The 12,560-nt window shown below is 44.3% G+C and overlaps 1 protein-coding gene across 3 annotated transcripts in view; it reads left to right on the top strand.

Moving 5' to 3' along the window:
- The window catches only part of LOC142058457 (contactin-4), a 353,801-nt gene that overhangs the window by 237,028 nt on the left and 104,213 nt on the right, over window positions 1–12,560 (top strand). For all 3 annotated transcript variants that reach the window (XM_075095620.1, XM_075095621.1, XM_075095619.1), the window contains one exon: window positions 8,623–8,718. In XM_075095620.1, coding sequence (XP_074951721.1) covers window positions 8,623–8,718 — 96 coding nt within the window. The remainder of the gene's footprint in view (window positions 1–8,622; window positions 8,719–12,560) is intronic.

Below are 12,560 nucleotides of genomic sequence, written 5' to 3'. Positions count from 1 at the left end.
AATGGAAGATGTATTTGTAGCACAGTTACAGTGATACTAATGCTGGAGCACATGGAGTCCGGTTACTGCCAGTTCCCGGTTATTGCACAGGTGCGCTGGTGGGGCGGTCTGGCTTCCCTTCTGCTGCTCGCCTGGGTACGCGCAGGGCGGTGACAGCCTTCCCGGAGGTGGCAGTGCCAGCCCCTTGCCTGCCTCTGCAGTGGCTTGTCTGGGGAGCCTGATGGAGAGGGGGTGTTCTATCCCCCTGGCTGGGCCTGACCGTCAGTATTGTTATGCATCTGCTGCGTTAACTGCGCTTTCTTCATTGATTCCTGCCTCTGTTATGTCTGACTTTTACTATACGTAAGGCCTTTGCAGTCATCGTGTGTTCTCGCCCTCCCGTGTTAACAATCCCTTGGTTTTCCTTCAAGCACATGCATCCTCTGTCGGGGTTCATTGAGTAGCTCACTCTGTGGGGATAATGATCCTTCTGAAGCTACAGATAGATGTATAGATACAGGTATTATGCTTTGGTAGCTACTCGCTATTAACATCGACTCAGCAGAGGAATATCACTGGTGTCTTATCAAGTTCATTTTACAAAAGTCTCTAGAAATAGACTAAGTAAAATATAGCAACATAAAAGTCACTATCTTTTTTTTTTCCTCTAAGCCTGAATATTAGTCATGTTTTCTCTTGGAAATTAAAACTCAGTGATGTATAAAGGAGTGATTGATGTATGTATGTGTTCATTAGAATATAGTAAAAGGAGAAATAGTTTCGTATCAGTTAAACAAGAATAATAGATAAAAATCGCATTGACACTGCTTTTCTAATAATTGGGGGAAAAAACGCTTAAATGTAATGGCAAAGGCTTCACTAGTAGTGTATGTGATTTTGACAGTATGCTATGCATGGCGGTGTACAGCAGTGCTTCCTCCTGCATGATATAGTCACGTAAATTGGCTTTCTAAAAGACACGCAGACACCTGTCATCATCAATTTGAATCATTTACTATTCATGTAATTTTCTATAATATTTTTGCGTTTGTTTAATAGTTCTAAAATAGCCCTCTTCCAGAGAGAGTTCTGACTTAATTTTAGAACCAGCATAATTATGGATTTTGGATTCTAAAAATACACTATGCGTTTTTTAAAAAGTAAATAAATAAATGAAAAGGCAAACCATGGAAACCCTCCTCTAGCAAACCAGGAAAGGCAAAACAGAGCTTAGCTCTCATAAAAAATCAGGATCTCTCTGTCAAATCACCAATGACCTGAGACTTGCGGCCTCCTGAGGGAAGCCGCCTTGTTTCGGTCTGGTTTCCAGAGCACGCCGCGCTCAGCGGCTGAGTTATTTCCACGTTGCGGCCAATAACGAGAACCGAGCGGGCCTCGCGTACAAGCGCCGTAACCACTCTGCTTGGGCAGGGGTCTTAACAACAGAGCAGTCGGCGGGGCTGTGAATGAGAATGGATAAAAATACAAAAAGCGGAGGTCAAATATTGCGCTACCCCTGCCGGTGGGAACTTGCGGGAAAGTGAGCTGATCTGGTCTTGCTTGCTCGTACTTGGATGTCGTCTGTGAAATGTTTCTTTTAAAGAGCAAAATTTGACTTCCGGGGCTTACCTAGTGGTCAATGAGAAAAAGAATTACCAAATATCATAAAGTACAAACCCAAGTAGGTCCTAATAATGGATAAAAGCTACAGCTCTTTTGTTTTGCTTGTAATTGAATCTTCTTTGCTACAAGGACTGATTTTTTATTTTTTTTTACATAAAACTTGGGGAAATTTTTCATCATTCTAGCCAAAGTTGCATAATTGTAACTGTGAAAAGCCATATGTTTCTGATTAAAATTTCCATATGCCATTTACTGAGACAAACTGCCCAGTCTTAAGGGGCTTTGGATCATTTCAGATTGTTTAAGCTTTTATTAAACCTCATTTGAGGTTTTGGAAGGAGATCATTCAATGCAATATCCTACCCAAACTGAAAAGCTGCTGAGATCGACAGCTGCTGTTGGCACCTTCTGGACTTTTCAGCGGTTTTGAGGAATAAGCATCTGTATCAGACTGGCATCGCTTACCAGTACCTGCGAAAGTCGTGTCACTAAACGTCACGGCAGAGTTTTAATGGAGGCTACAGAAAAACCTAGTAATGCGAGAAAAGACATTCAAGTTCATATTAAAGGGTGGGTGTTAGCGTGCGCACCCTAATAGCGTCTTGCGCTCTAGTGCATCTCAGCACCAGTTGTCAAGTTTTTTGTGCAAATATTAGCTAATTAAGTCTCTTTTGAGATACACGGTTTAAGTACTCATCCTTAGAGGTGTGCAAACTTTGACACAGAGAACTTAAATGTCTTTCCCAAAGTCATGCGATTGCTAGTGTTGGTGGTACAAATAAATGTATTTTCACAGGTTATATACATATAGCTTTATGCTCACATGGGTCTGTTACGTCTGATTTGGAATCGCTGCTGCGGAGATGCTGAATTTTAAATGGCATCCCCACTCTCGTTCATTACTAAGGACGGAGTAACGGTGTTAATCATGATAACCTGTCTGCATTCCTGTTAAACCTCCCTGTTGTATGCTCCTCTCCGCTGAGAACATTCCTAATCGCATCCTCACCTGATGCAGCAGTCACTGGAGCTTATACAAGCGTTTTCTATTTTCAGAGGAGTCATAGGTTTGGTATTGTGTGCTCCCAGTAAGCTTTGGCAGGACATTGGCCTCCAGAATTGGAAAGCATTAGTATTTTCTTCCTCAGTGGTTTCTCTTAATCAATTTTGACAATTCTTTATTAAACAGGGATTGTCCAAGTTAAATAGGCCAAAACCTAATATGCAGGTGTGTTCTTTTCTTAACAGTCATACAAATCTCTGATCCTGATTATTTAAAATCACATATTTAAAATAAAAGCCTGATCTGCGAGTTATTCATTGGTGCAAGTGGCCTAGGATTTCTCATGCAGATGTGTGCTGCTGTGGTTGTCTAGGGAAGTTCTACATCCTTCCTGCACCTGCTATCTTTTTTGATCCTATGAAAAGGATCAGCATTTTTTTCATGGTCAGGTACTGCCTAGTGCCACAAACCCCTGAGCTGGTGATGCATTTTCACCAAAAGCACGTGTGGGGATCCTGGCTCCCACAAGAAGCAGTTTCTATTGGTGTAAGCAGTCCTCAATTCTGGTCGTGTTTTGTTTGTTTCATGTATAAATATTTTTATTGAAATTAAAGCCCCTTTCTTTTTTGATCTATGCAATGATAGATCACTGTAATTGAAACAATTTATACCCTAAAAACTTTAATTAAGTCACGAAGATGCCTGCATGCTAAATCTTAATGAACTTATCACTTCCAGGCATTGTTTTCCTTCATCTTGTTCTCTCTCTTCTGTTTACTAATGTTCCTCATATTATGTCTAACATTTAACTATAAACTCCTTAAATGACTGTGTCTTTTATTTCTATTATGAGGTATTTAGTACCCCGTGGGCACTTAATTAATCACAATGTGATTATTTTCAGATTTCTTGCATACTATGTTGCCACTTCCCAGGAAGCAAACCTCTGGGACTCTCAGGTCTGGGAGCAGGCATCAGGCCACCAGACTATCGCACCGGCTTCCAGACCTCCTCTTCCTCCTCCTCCCCAGCATTTCGTGCATCTGAAGGCTAGATGGGTGCAGGGCCCTGTAAATCGCTTCCCGTTTATCATGGTCCGTATTTTCCATCAACTTATGCTTATTTGAAACCGGCTGCTTAAGCGTGATTAAAGCATACTTAGAGTTTGTACACGTTCTAGAAAGGTGGCCTTGATCTCCAGGCATCAAGGATGTTGAACCCACTGCTCTAAGTTGTAGTTTATTCTAGCAGCTGATCTCATCACTCGTAGTAAGTGTAATCTCTCATCTCTGTTTCCATGACTTCAGCTTCATACCACGGGTTTTTGTTACGCCCTCCCCTGGGTTGGCAAACGCTTCAAGAGTTGGCATTGTCTCCTGGTGACGGTGCTTCTACACGTAAACCAGAAATGTCTCGCTTCTGTTCGAGAACGTGGTGACCCGTTCAAGGCTTTCACTGCCTCCCTCCTAAATCTGAAATTGTCTTCCTTTAATCTACATCCTCAGCTGTTTTTCAAGAACTTGTGGGGGTTTTGTTGTGGTTTGGTTTATTTTTCCAATATATGGGCAAAAGTATTCGTGTCAGGAGTCGGTGATCTCATTGACAATGTACGCAGGAGAAACGGGTGAACAGTAAAGCGTGGAAGACTATAACAAGAAGCAGCAGGAAACAAACAAACAAAAAGGCAAAATATGACGCAGTGAGAATAACGTGACTAGAGGCCAGCCCCGCAGCAGCGCATGCTGGATAGCCGTGCCGTGTCGTGGGGGTCATCTGCTTAGGTGCAGTGGCATGTCCAGCAGCTGGATGCCGGCAAACCTCAGATTTCCAAGGTCAACTATGTCTGCTCAGGTCCAATTTCCAGTGGAAAGACAGCTGGTATCAAGGGAAACATGGAGGTATGATAGTCCTGCCTCAAACCTTCTTCCAAAACAGTGAGCGTGCCGAGAAATAATTGAGCTTGCTGGCTTAATAACTCTTCTGGCGTTTTTGTGGGTTTGTTTTTTTTTTTTTATTGGCAAATAAGAACAAAAATCCTTGTATGTTCGCCAGGGTCTTTGGGCTTGGGGGCAAGGCAAAGTGGAACTTAATGCTCTCGTCAGGGGAGACACATAGAGCTGAACCATTTATGCTGTAATTTAGAGTCATTCTGCAGCTGCGAGGGTTATTTTTTTCTTCTTCTTTTGCTGTCCCATTGATTTTTAATGTCAAAAGTATAGAAAAAAATTCTTACCTACTCGCTGGGCAGGGGTAGAGGGGCACTAGACGGCTGTGTCTCCCTTGGAGGAAGATAACAAACATGGAGAAAGAAGCATTTGAGTGCTACTTCTGCGTTAACGCTTCCTGTGGGGGGTGGTTTTCAGCAAGTGTGTTTAACTTTTGTTTAGCAAGTGGTTTTACCTCTGTGCGTGGGGAATTCAGTGGTACAAAATTTCAGGGCAATATTCTGCACCCATTTGAGCAGAATTTTGTAGGAAAGGTTTTTGTCCACTTTGTACAGCATGTGAAAGCAGAGGAAGACCTCTCGAACCCGCACATCACTAATCTGTGTGCTTTGTAACTCTTCAGCAACACTAGCGTTGTTCCTAATTTCTTGGGAAAGATTGCAAAGGGGTGTTTAAATTAAGTTTCTTTTATTAATAAAATTTTAATGATATTATTGTTAATTCAAGTTACTATTTAGGTACTGCAGAAATAAATTTAAAATGTGGATTTCAGAATGCACGAACATCATCAGCCTAATCAGTTTGATGAGCCATTAGCCTGTCTTATAATTATCTTAATCTTGTTAGTTTACTCGGAGACAGATTTCAAGCACATGCATGAAGCTTTTCAGAACTGACAGTTGACTTTCAAAGCTTGATAGTTTGTACTACGAATGATAGTGATGAATGCTTTGCTTTGTTTGCTGCCTCCAATTGATTTTGACCATTCTTCCCTAGTTGCTCATCCCAGCAGAAACTTCTTCACCTCGAATATTGTGTTCAGGTTTGGGCCCCTTGGGACAAGAAGGCCCTGGAGGGGCTGGAGCGTGTCCAGAGAAGGGCAGCGGGGCTGGGGCAGGGTCTGGAGCACAAGTGTGCTGGGGGGCGACTGAGGGAGCTGGGGGGGTTTAGCCTGGAGAAGAGGGGGCTGAGGGGAGCCCTTCTCGCTCTCTGCAGCTGCCTGAGAGGGGCTGGAGTGAGGGGGGGGCTGGTCTCTGCTCCCAAGTCACCAGTGACAGGACGAGAGGGAACGGCCTCAGGCTGCGCCAGGGGAGGGTTAGGTTGGAGATTAGGGGAACGTTCTTCACTGCAAGAGTGGTCAGGACCCGGCACAGGCTGCCCAGAGAGGTGGGGGAGTCACCATCCCTGGAGGTATTTAAAAGACGTGTAGACGCGGCACTTCAGGGCATGGTTTAGGCGACATGGTAGTGTTGGGCTGACGGTTGGACTTGATGATCCCAGAGGTCTTGTCCAACCTTAATGATTCTATGATTCTTTTCTGGATAGCCATACTTTTCTTGTCATATATATAGCTATCTGTTTTGTCAACAAATAGGGTTGTTATTTCCTCGCAAAAAAAAAGTTAGAGGACTGGATTTGCATTTAAGCTATTGAGTTGTGCACTTTATCTCCATACTGTCATAATGAAGAGCTGCTGGGTCACCAAGAAGGTGGCTGTTTCTTATTATTTGTAATGAAAGACCTTTTCCATTCCCTCCCCTGTGATTAACAGAAGAATTCCCTAGAGCACTAGGCTTAAACAGACAGGCTCAGAGTTGATGCAGTTTTTCCTTCAAACGTTCCAAAGCAGACCTGCTTATGGCTTTTTTTAGGATTCAGGCCTGAAAAGTGAATTCTATATAATCTCTGAAAAGTTTTCTGTGCATATGTATGTATATGCATATGGCACAATGTGTGCTGTCAACGTGGAGGAAGACATAAATAGCTAAATAGAGATACGAATAAACTTCCGTTATATATAATTTGAGACTCTTAGAAATACTTTGCAATTTTTTTCTAGTGCATCTATATGTGTATACATGTATATCCATGTATATAAAGCATCTGCTTTGGTGACTGGGTCTTGTTTTGCTTTTACTTTACCTTTTCATTTATTGGAAAGAATATTAATGTAAAAATGTTTCCTAATACCGCATGTATTCCTCCAGGCATCATTTTGATTTTAGGCTATTATTCCCTATGCAACTGTCCTTGGTGAGGATATGATCCAATCTTGTGCGTGTATGCAGTCAAAATATATTTAAGTCTATGCAACTGGCAGGTGACCAGAGTGTAATAGTGGTTCCTGAAAAGAGCTGTTCCACCTCTTTTGTAGAACTTAGGCCAGAAAAATGATCCCTCTCTATTTTCATCGGTAATGGGTTTTCTTTTGGTTTCCTTCTGCCTTTTTTCCTAGGCCAAAAAAAAAGACAGAGGGACAAAGAAAATCGCCTTGCTCAAAGCTCTAAACTCAGACTGTGACCTGAGGCTGGGAAACTCCGTGCTTTATTGTCTCCCTGTACCTACACAGAGTCTGAACAAACAGCTCACGCGGGTGAACCTGCTGTTAAATGGATACCCAGGTTAAATTTGGGCCGGTTTTAAACTCAGGTGTAGTTTTGAACCTCCTGCATGAACCCGTTTTGCCCAAAGGGTGTGATAATGCAAGGGCCTCGGCACCCAATGCAGACGGCAGCACTCCCAGGGTTCGGGAGGCGTTGCTTCTGCCTGTGGACTTGGCCAGAAGAAAGATGGGAGGGTGGCAGGCTCGGACTAGTTTTGTTTTCACAAATAATTCCACTGCGCTGCAGAGCAGCAGGCTTTTTAAGTCCCCACAGTTTTTATTCACCAAACTGTAAATGCAAAAAACTGAAATAAAGTAAGAATAAGATCCCAGGAATGATGTAACGTACAGCGTAAGGGTGTGACAGAACTGTGCTGGAAGTCTCTCAGCAGCTGCTGGCGCTGTAACAAATTGTTACTCGCCACTTCCACTGTAGTTCCCCTTTTGTCTGGATTCCATCCTGAATTTGGCGTTAACAGGAAGGGTCCATGAAGGAGGTTTCTAAAGTGAAGCAGTGACGACTTCTGTTTTTATTTATTTAATTTAAGCAGGCTTGCCAGTGCTTCCAGAAAATCTTTTCAAGAGAGGATAAAAATCAAGGCTTAATTTTTCATCCTTGTAACCTTATAATGATGTTCCTACTAGTTCCTGCTGTTAAATATTTATCACCTGTGTGTTTTCTCTGGCTCACAACTGCACTGACAACAGGTTTGTAATCACCAAACCATGGCTCAGCTAACCTGAAAGAAAAAAAAAAAAAGAGAGAAAAAGATGAAAAGCTACCAAACTGATTCGGTCGGTGTATTAGTGCTCCCGCGCAGGAGCCGCCGGGGCTGATCAATGCCTGGTGCCGCTGCTCGGCTCACAGAGAGTCGCCTTGTCACTTAATAACCAGTTTCTCGAATTCGGTGTGCAAGGAGAGAAGGCAGGGAGTTGCATTTTTGCAGTGCGTGGCTCCTGAAGGAGAGGAAAAGGAGAGCGGTGGAAGGAGGAATTTAACTGAAGCACTGTGTGGCCAACATACCGCTATTACAAGAGACTTCCTTATGGGAAAGGAAGGGTTCCTACACAGGGGTTGTAAGGGCATCGGTAACAAGTCTCTGAAAGGGAAACAGACTGGGTTGCAACATAACTGATTGGTTAAGGCAGTAATTGTAAATTCATAAAACAGAACTCTCTCAGCATTACAGGTTGCTGGAGTTTTCTCTAGGCATGTGTTCTGCCCTGGGTAAACCAGCACCTTTTCTCCCTTGGCAGCTTTGCAGCCTGCAGAGACATTTACGGATCCTTCTGCTGCTGCAACCTGCCTCCTGCTGCCCCGCACTCCACCCAGGTCCCACCAACCCTCCTTGCAAGCTGATGTTCACTTTGTTTCGATATCATGCAGCAAAGTCCTAATGAACCTTCTCTCCTTCTCATGAGGTGCAACCATTCGGCTCCCTTTAACTGAGTTCTTCCTCTCTTGGCAGATCTTGAGAACTTCAAAACCAGAACGAGAAGCACAGTGTCTGTCCGCCAGGGCCAGGGCATGGTGCTGCTGTGTGGACCACCACCGCATTCTGGAGGTAAAGCAGTTTCCTCCTCTTGCTTTCAGCACTCAGTGGCAATTCGCAAGGTTTTCATTCTCAGGGTACATTTCAGGGAGTTTAAAATGTCACACCTTAAAGAAGGCGGCTGTGGCAGTGCCTGACCCTGGCTGAGTGGGTCATGCTGGGTGGCCCTATTGACTGAACGCACTGGGAGGTCTCCAGTTGGGTATAAATGCAGAGGAAGAGCCTAATTTTACTGCATGCAAGTGTGCACTCAGGAGATGAACTGATGGAAACTAAAACAATGAAGAGCATAGAGAGAAGACGTGGCCAAGATCTTGTGCAACTTTTAGAAGCCTTTCTGTATGCAGTCTGGGTGTGTCTTCTCCAAAAAGGTTGAAGATTGCTGACAGAGCCACTTTTGTGCATCATCTTTTCATATTTTTTTTTTTCAAGCACTCATTGTCACTATTGTTGTCTCATTGGGTACTTGGAATCCATTAGCAATTGTCCGGGTCACATATGGTGATTTATTTCTGGAATGGCAATACATATTCTTCCTACTGTTTTTATGGGAGGGAGAGGCAAGGGAGAGTGCTGTAGGAGAGGAGGAAATAACATGCCAGCGAGTTACGTAGGGATACTGAAGACACCGTGGTGTTCTCTGCTGGTGTTCACACCCACATCTAGTTTTCTGGAAACCATAATCTGAAAGTCCAGAGAGAATGATGGAGAAACTTTGCCACCAAAAGTCCCTGAAGGTTTGCCATGTGTGTGCTATTGTTTTGTCTGGTGATACATTTAGATCCATTATAATCACAGAGACAGGTATTAACTGTAACTAGGGGCTCGTTGAGTGTCCAGAAATACAGGCTGCATAGAAAGGACATAACCTGTCTTGGCAGTCACTGATATCCCTGACACCTCATAAAGAGGCAGATTTCTGACCTTCATGGAGAAATGGAAAAGCTGTAGTAGCAGACAGGCAAAAAAAACCCCCAAACCTGTGGTGTTATAGTGGTCTTATCGACATGTAGTCTGTCGGGTTCACTATAGTTGTGTTATAAAATGATGGATCCCCTCTTAAAATCTAGGAATTTGATGTTTTTGCACCTGTCACGTTATACTCATTCTTTAGAGCAGGGGCAATGGCATGTATGTCCCCATATGGTTATGGAAATCGGCACCCATGGCAATTACTGGATCCATCCCACCCCATGCTGGGCCATGGCAGGGCTGTGCAGATATCTTTGCGTTGCCCCTGTTCCTTGGTCGCTGACACAGGCGGCGCCTCAGGTCTCAGACTCTGCTGAGCAGAGAGGATCTGGGGAATATGCTGCAGACAGCTGACCGGCTCATCAAGCATCGCCTGGGGTTCAACGAAGGGTATAGGCTTCGGATCTAGCCAAGCTGGGCTGGATCAGCCCTGAATCCTTCAGGCATTTGTGTCACGCTCTTCTGTATTCCCTAGGTGTTTTCTGTAGCCACATTGCTAAGCGACGTTATCCTGGGGAGCGTGGAGTCAAGGCACAGCACACCCACCCAGGGGAGGGAGGGTTGGGAGGGAAAGGAGGTCAGCTTTCGTTGACGTGGAGGATATTTGCAACCTTTCACTCTTAAGATTTTAAGTACAGCAAAAGGACTATTGTGTTCGCATAGCTTCTGAATTTTAACACCAAAGCGTTTGGTGTTCTCCAGAACACGGTTTCTTCGTGTTATGAAGTAGTTACCAAGGAGATGAAAGGGAAGACCACAACAGCGGCTGTCTGTGTCTGCCCTGCAATGGTCTCTTCAGGCAGCACGTGGTACTTGCCAAAGGCTGGCATCATTGACTCCAGTGTTCGTGTGAGGAGGTTTATGAGCAATTTTTATTAATGGCCCTAAGAAAGCCCGTGTTTTCTCATTGGCAAAGGCAAAATTTGGTAAGGGGGGAAAAAAAACCCAAACAGATTCAAAGCAGAGTTTACAAATAGCCAATTACAATAAACAATATAACAAGTAATTTGGTGCAGTTTGTGTCAAAGAGGATGGTGTAAATATTTAGAAAATACAACACAATTCTTTCAATTTAGCAAAAATTTGTGTTAAATATGCCAGTCCTGCTTTTGTTGGCTGACTCCCTGAACACGTGTGTTGCACTGTTACATTTATATATTAAAAAAAAATGTTAGAAAGGGAGTCAGTTGGTTGCCTTTTCCTGCCAGACACCATTTCGGTCATGGCCCGTGCGTGCCCGACAAGCGCCGTGTGTCGTGCCGCTAACCACCACGGTCAACAACCAGCCATTGCGGCTGGCTCTTTCATCGGGGGGTCGTTCGGTACGTCGCGAACGAGCAGTCATCTTTTATGGACCTGTGTCCCTTTTAAAGAAATTTGCAATCCTGCTTTGAAATCTGTCTGTCCTTGTCAGCAGGATGAAAATTGCCTGGCGAGCCGTTTTCCGTTAGGCCGCTTTTATTGCTCAGATAGGAGGAGACAAGAGCTTATGGAGCTTCTCCTGCTTGCGTCTGCCCAGCTGGAGGGCAGACCAAGAGGAGACCTTGCTTTTACATACTGTGAGGAAGGAGCTTTGTGGTAAATGTACCTACCCGCTTAATTTATTCAGCTAGGGCCTCTCACCTTTTGGCTTCAGAAGCCATTTTTCTTTTTAGTCCAGAGATTATCATGAGAGTTTCAGTATCTCAGATTTCTGATGTTCGTTACTGGAAGGTGATTCTTGCACCTGTGACAGCAAGGCCACAAAATGACTCGTTATCACAGCATCTAACTTTCATGAGGGTGGCTCTTATAGTGTTAACTCTACCCCAAAATTTCATGCCCTCTGCTCTGCGTGGATGGAGCTTGGCCCTCAGCCCCTTCAGGTGGGTGTCATCCCCACATCTGAAAGGGAAGCTGCCAAAGCTATGTATTAAAAACCAGTGAAGATGGGTTGTCAATCAGCCACGAACTCATTTGCAATCTGCAGTGCTAGGGGTGAAGCATTATTTTTATCTTCATTTCCGTAGGAGAAAAAAAAAAAAAGAGGAGATTTGGGACAGAAATGCTTCATGATCCTTAAACCTCCATCATTCCAGTGCCCTGAATGTGAAGCTGAAGAGCAGTGCTTGCCCTCATCTTATCCCAAAGAAATTGTGCTGCACAAAGGTGGATAGGGCCAAGTTCAGGAAGGCCTAGGGAGGCTGGGTACTGAGCTGCACTGCTAGGAAGAGCTGAGACTTGAGGTTTTATGCCCTTTGCCAGTTAGAAGAGCCAACCCCACCCACACAGCCCCCTCCTGCTGGCGCTGGTGGCCGTGCGGTGCTGCCTCCCGACTCCCCCCAGGCGAGTAGGCTTCTGTCTCCTAGAGGGACACAGGGAGCACACAGACAACACAGGGATGAGGCAGGAATCATGCACGTCTGTGTCTGTCTCCTCAGCAAAGCTTCACTCTGCGGTCGCTGAGAGTTGTCTGTTTTGCCATGGGAAATCTTTGCAGCATGAACACCTTGCACGGAGGTGGGGCTGCTGGTGGTGGTTCGTTTTAGCAGTGAGAAGGAAACTGCGGTACATTTGTTCAGGTGATTCAGGGGAAAGTTTTGGTCTGGGTCTGTGTACTGATGGTACAGAAACATTCCAGAAATGTGTTGGCGTTATTTCCAGTTTGGGTTTGGTAGGTGGGAAAGAGCATCTTACGGTGCCTGGGAGGTAAGCGCGTTTCAGGTGCCCAGAAAGGCAGAAAACTGAAGGGTAATTATTTCCTTCAGTCATTTGGATGAGAGATGACTTCCTACATGACCACCATCTATGACCTGCTCTATTCCAGCTAGAAAACGATCTTAATTGTAGCCAGATCCACAATTAGTCTAAATTGATACTATTAAAATTTTGTAACTAAGCTG

The sequence above is a fragment of the Phalacrocorax aristotelis genome, chromosome 6 (assembly GCF_949628215.1).
Source record: "Phalacrocorax aristotelis chromosome 6, bGulAri2.1, whole genome shotgun sequence".
Taxonomy (NCBI): Eukaryota; Metazoa; Chordata; class Aves; order Suliformes; family Phalacrocoracidae; genus Phalacrocorax; species Phalacrocorax aristotelis.
Note: the sequence above shows the minus strand (reverse complement) of the source record. Positions and strands in the feature narration are given on the sequence as shown.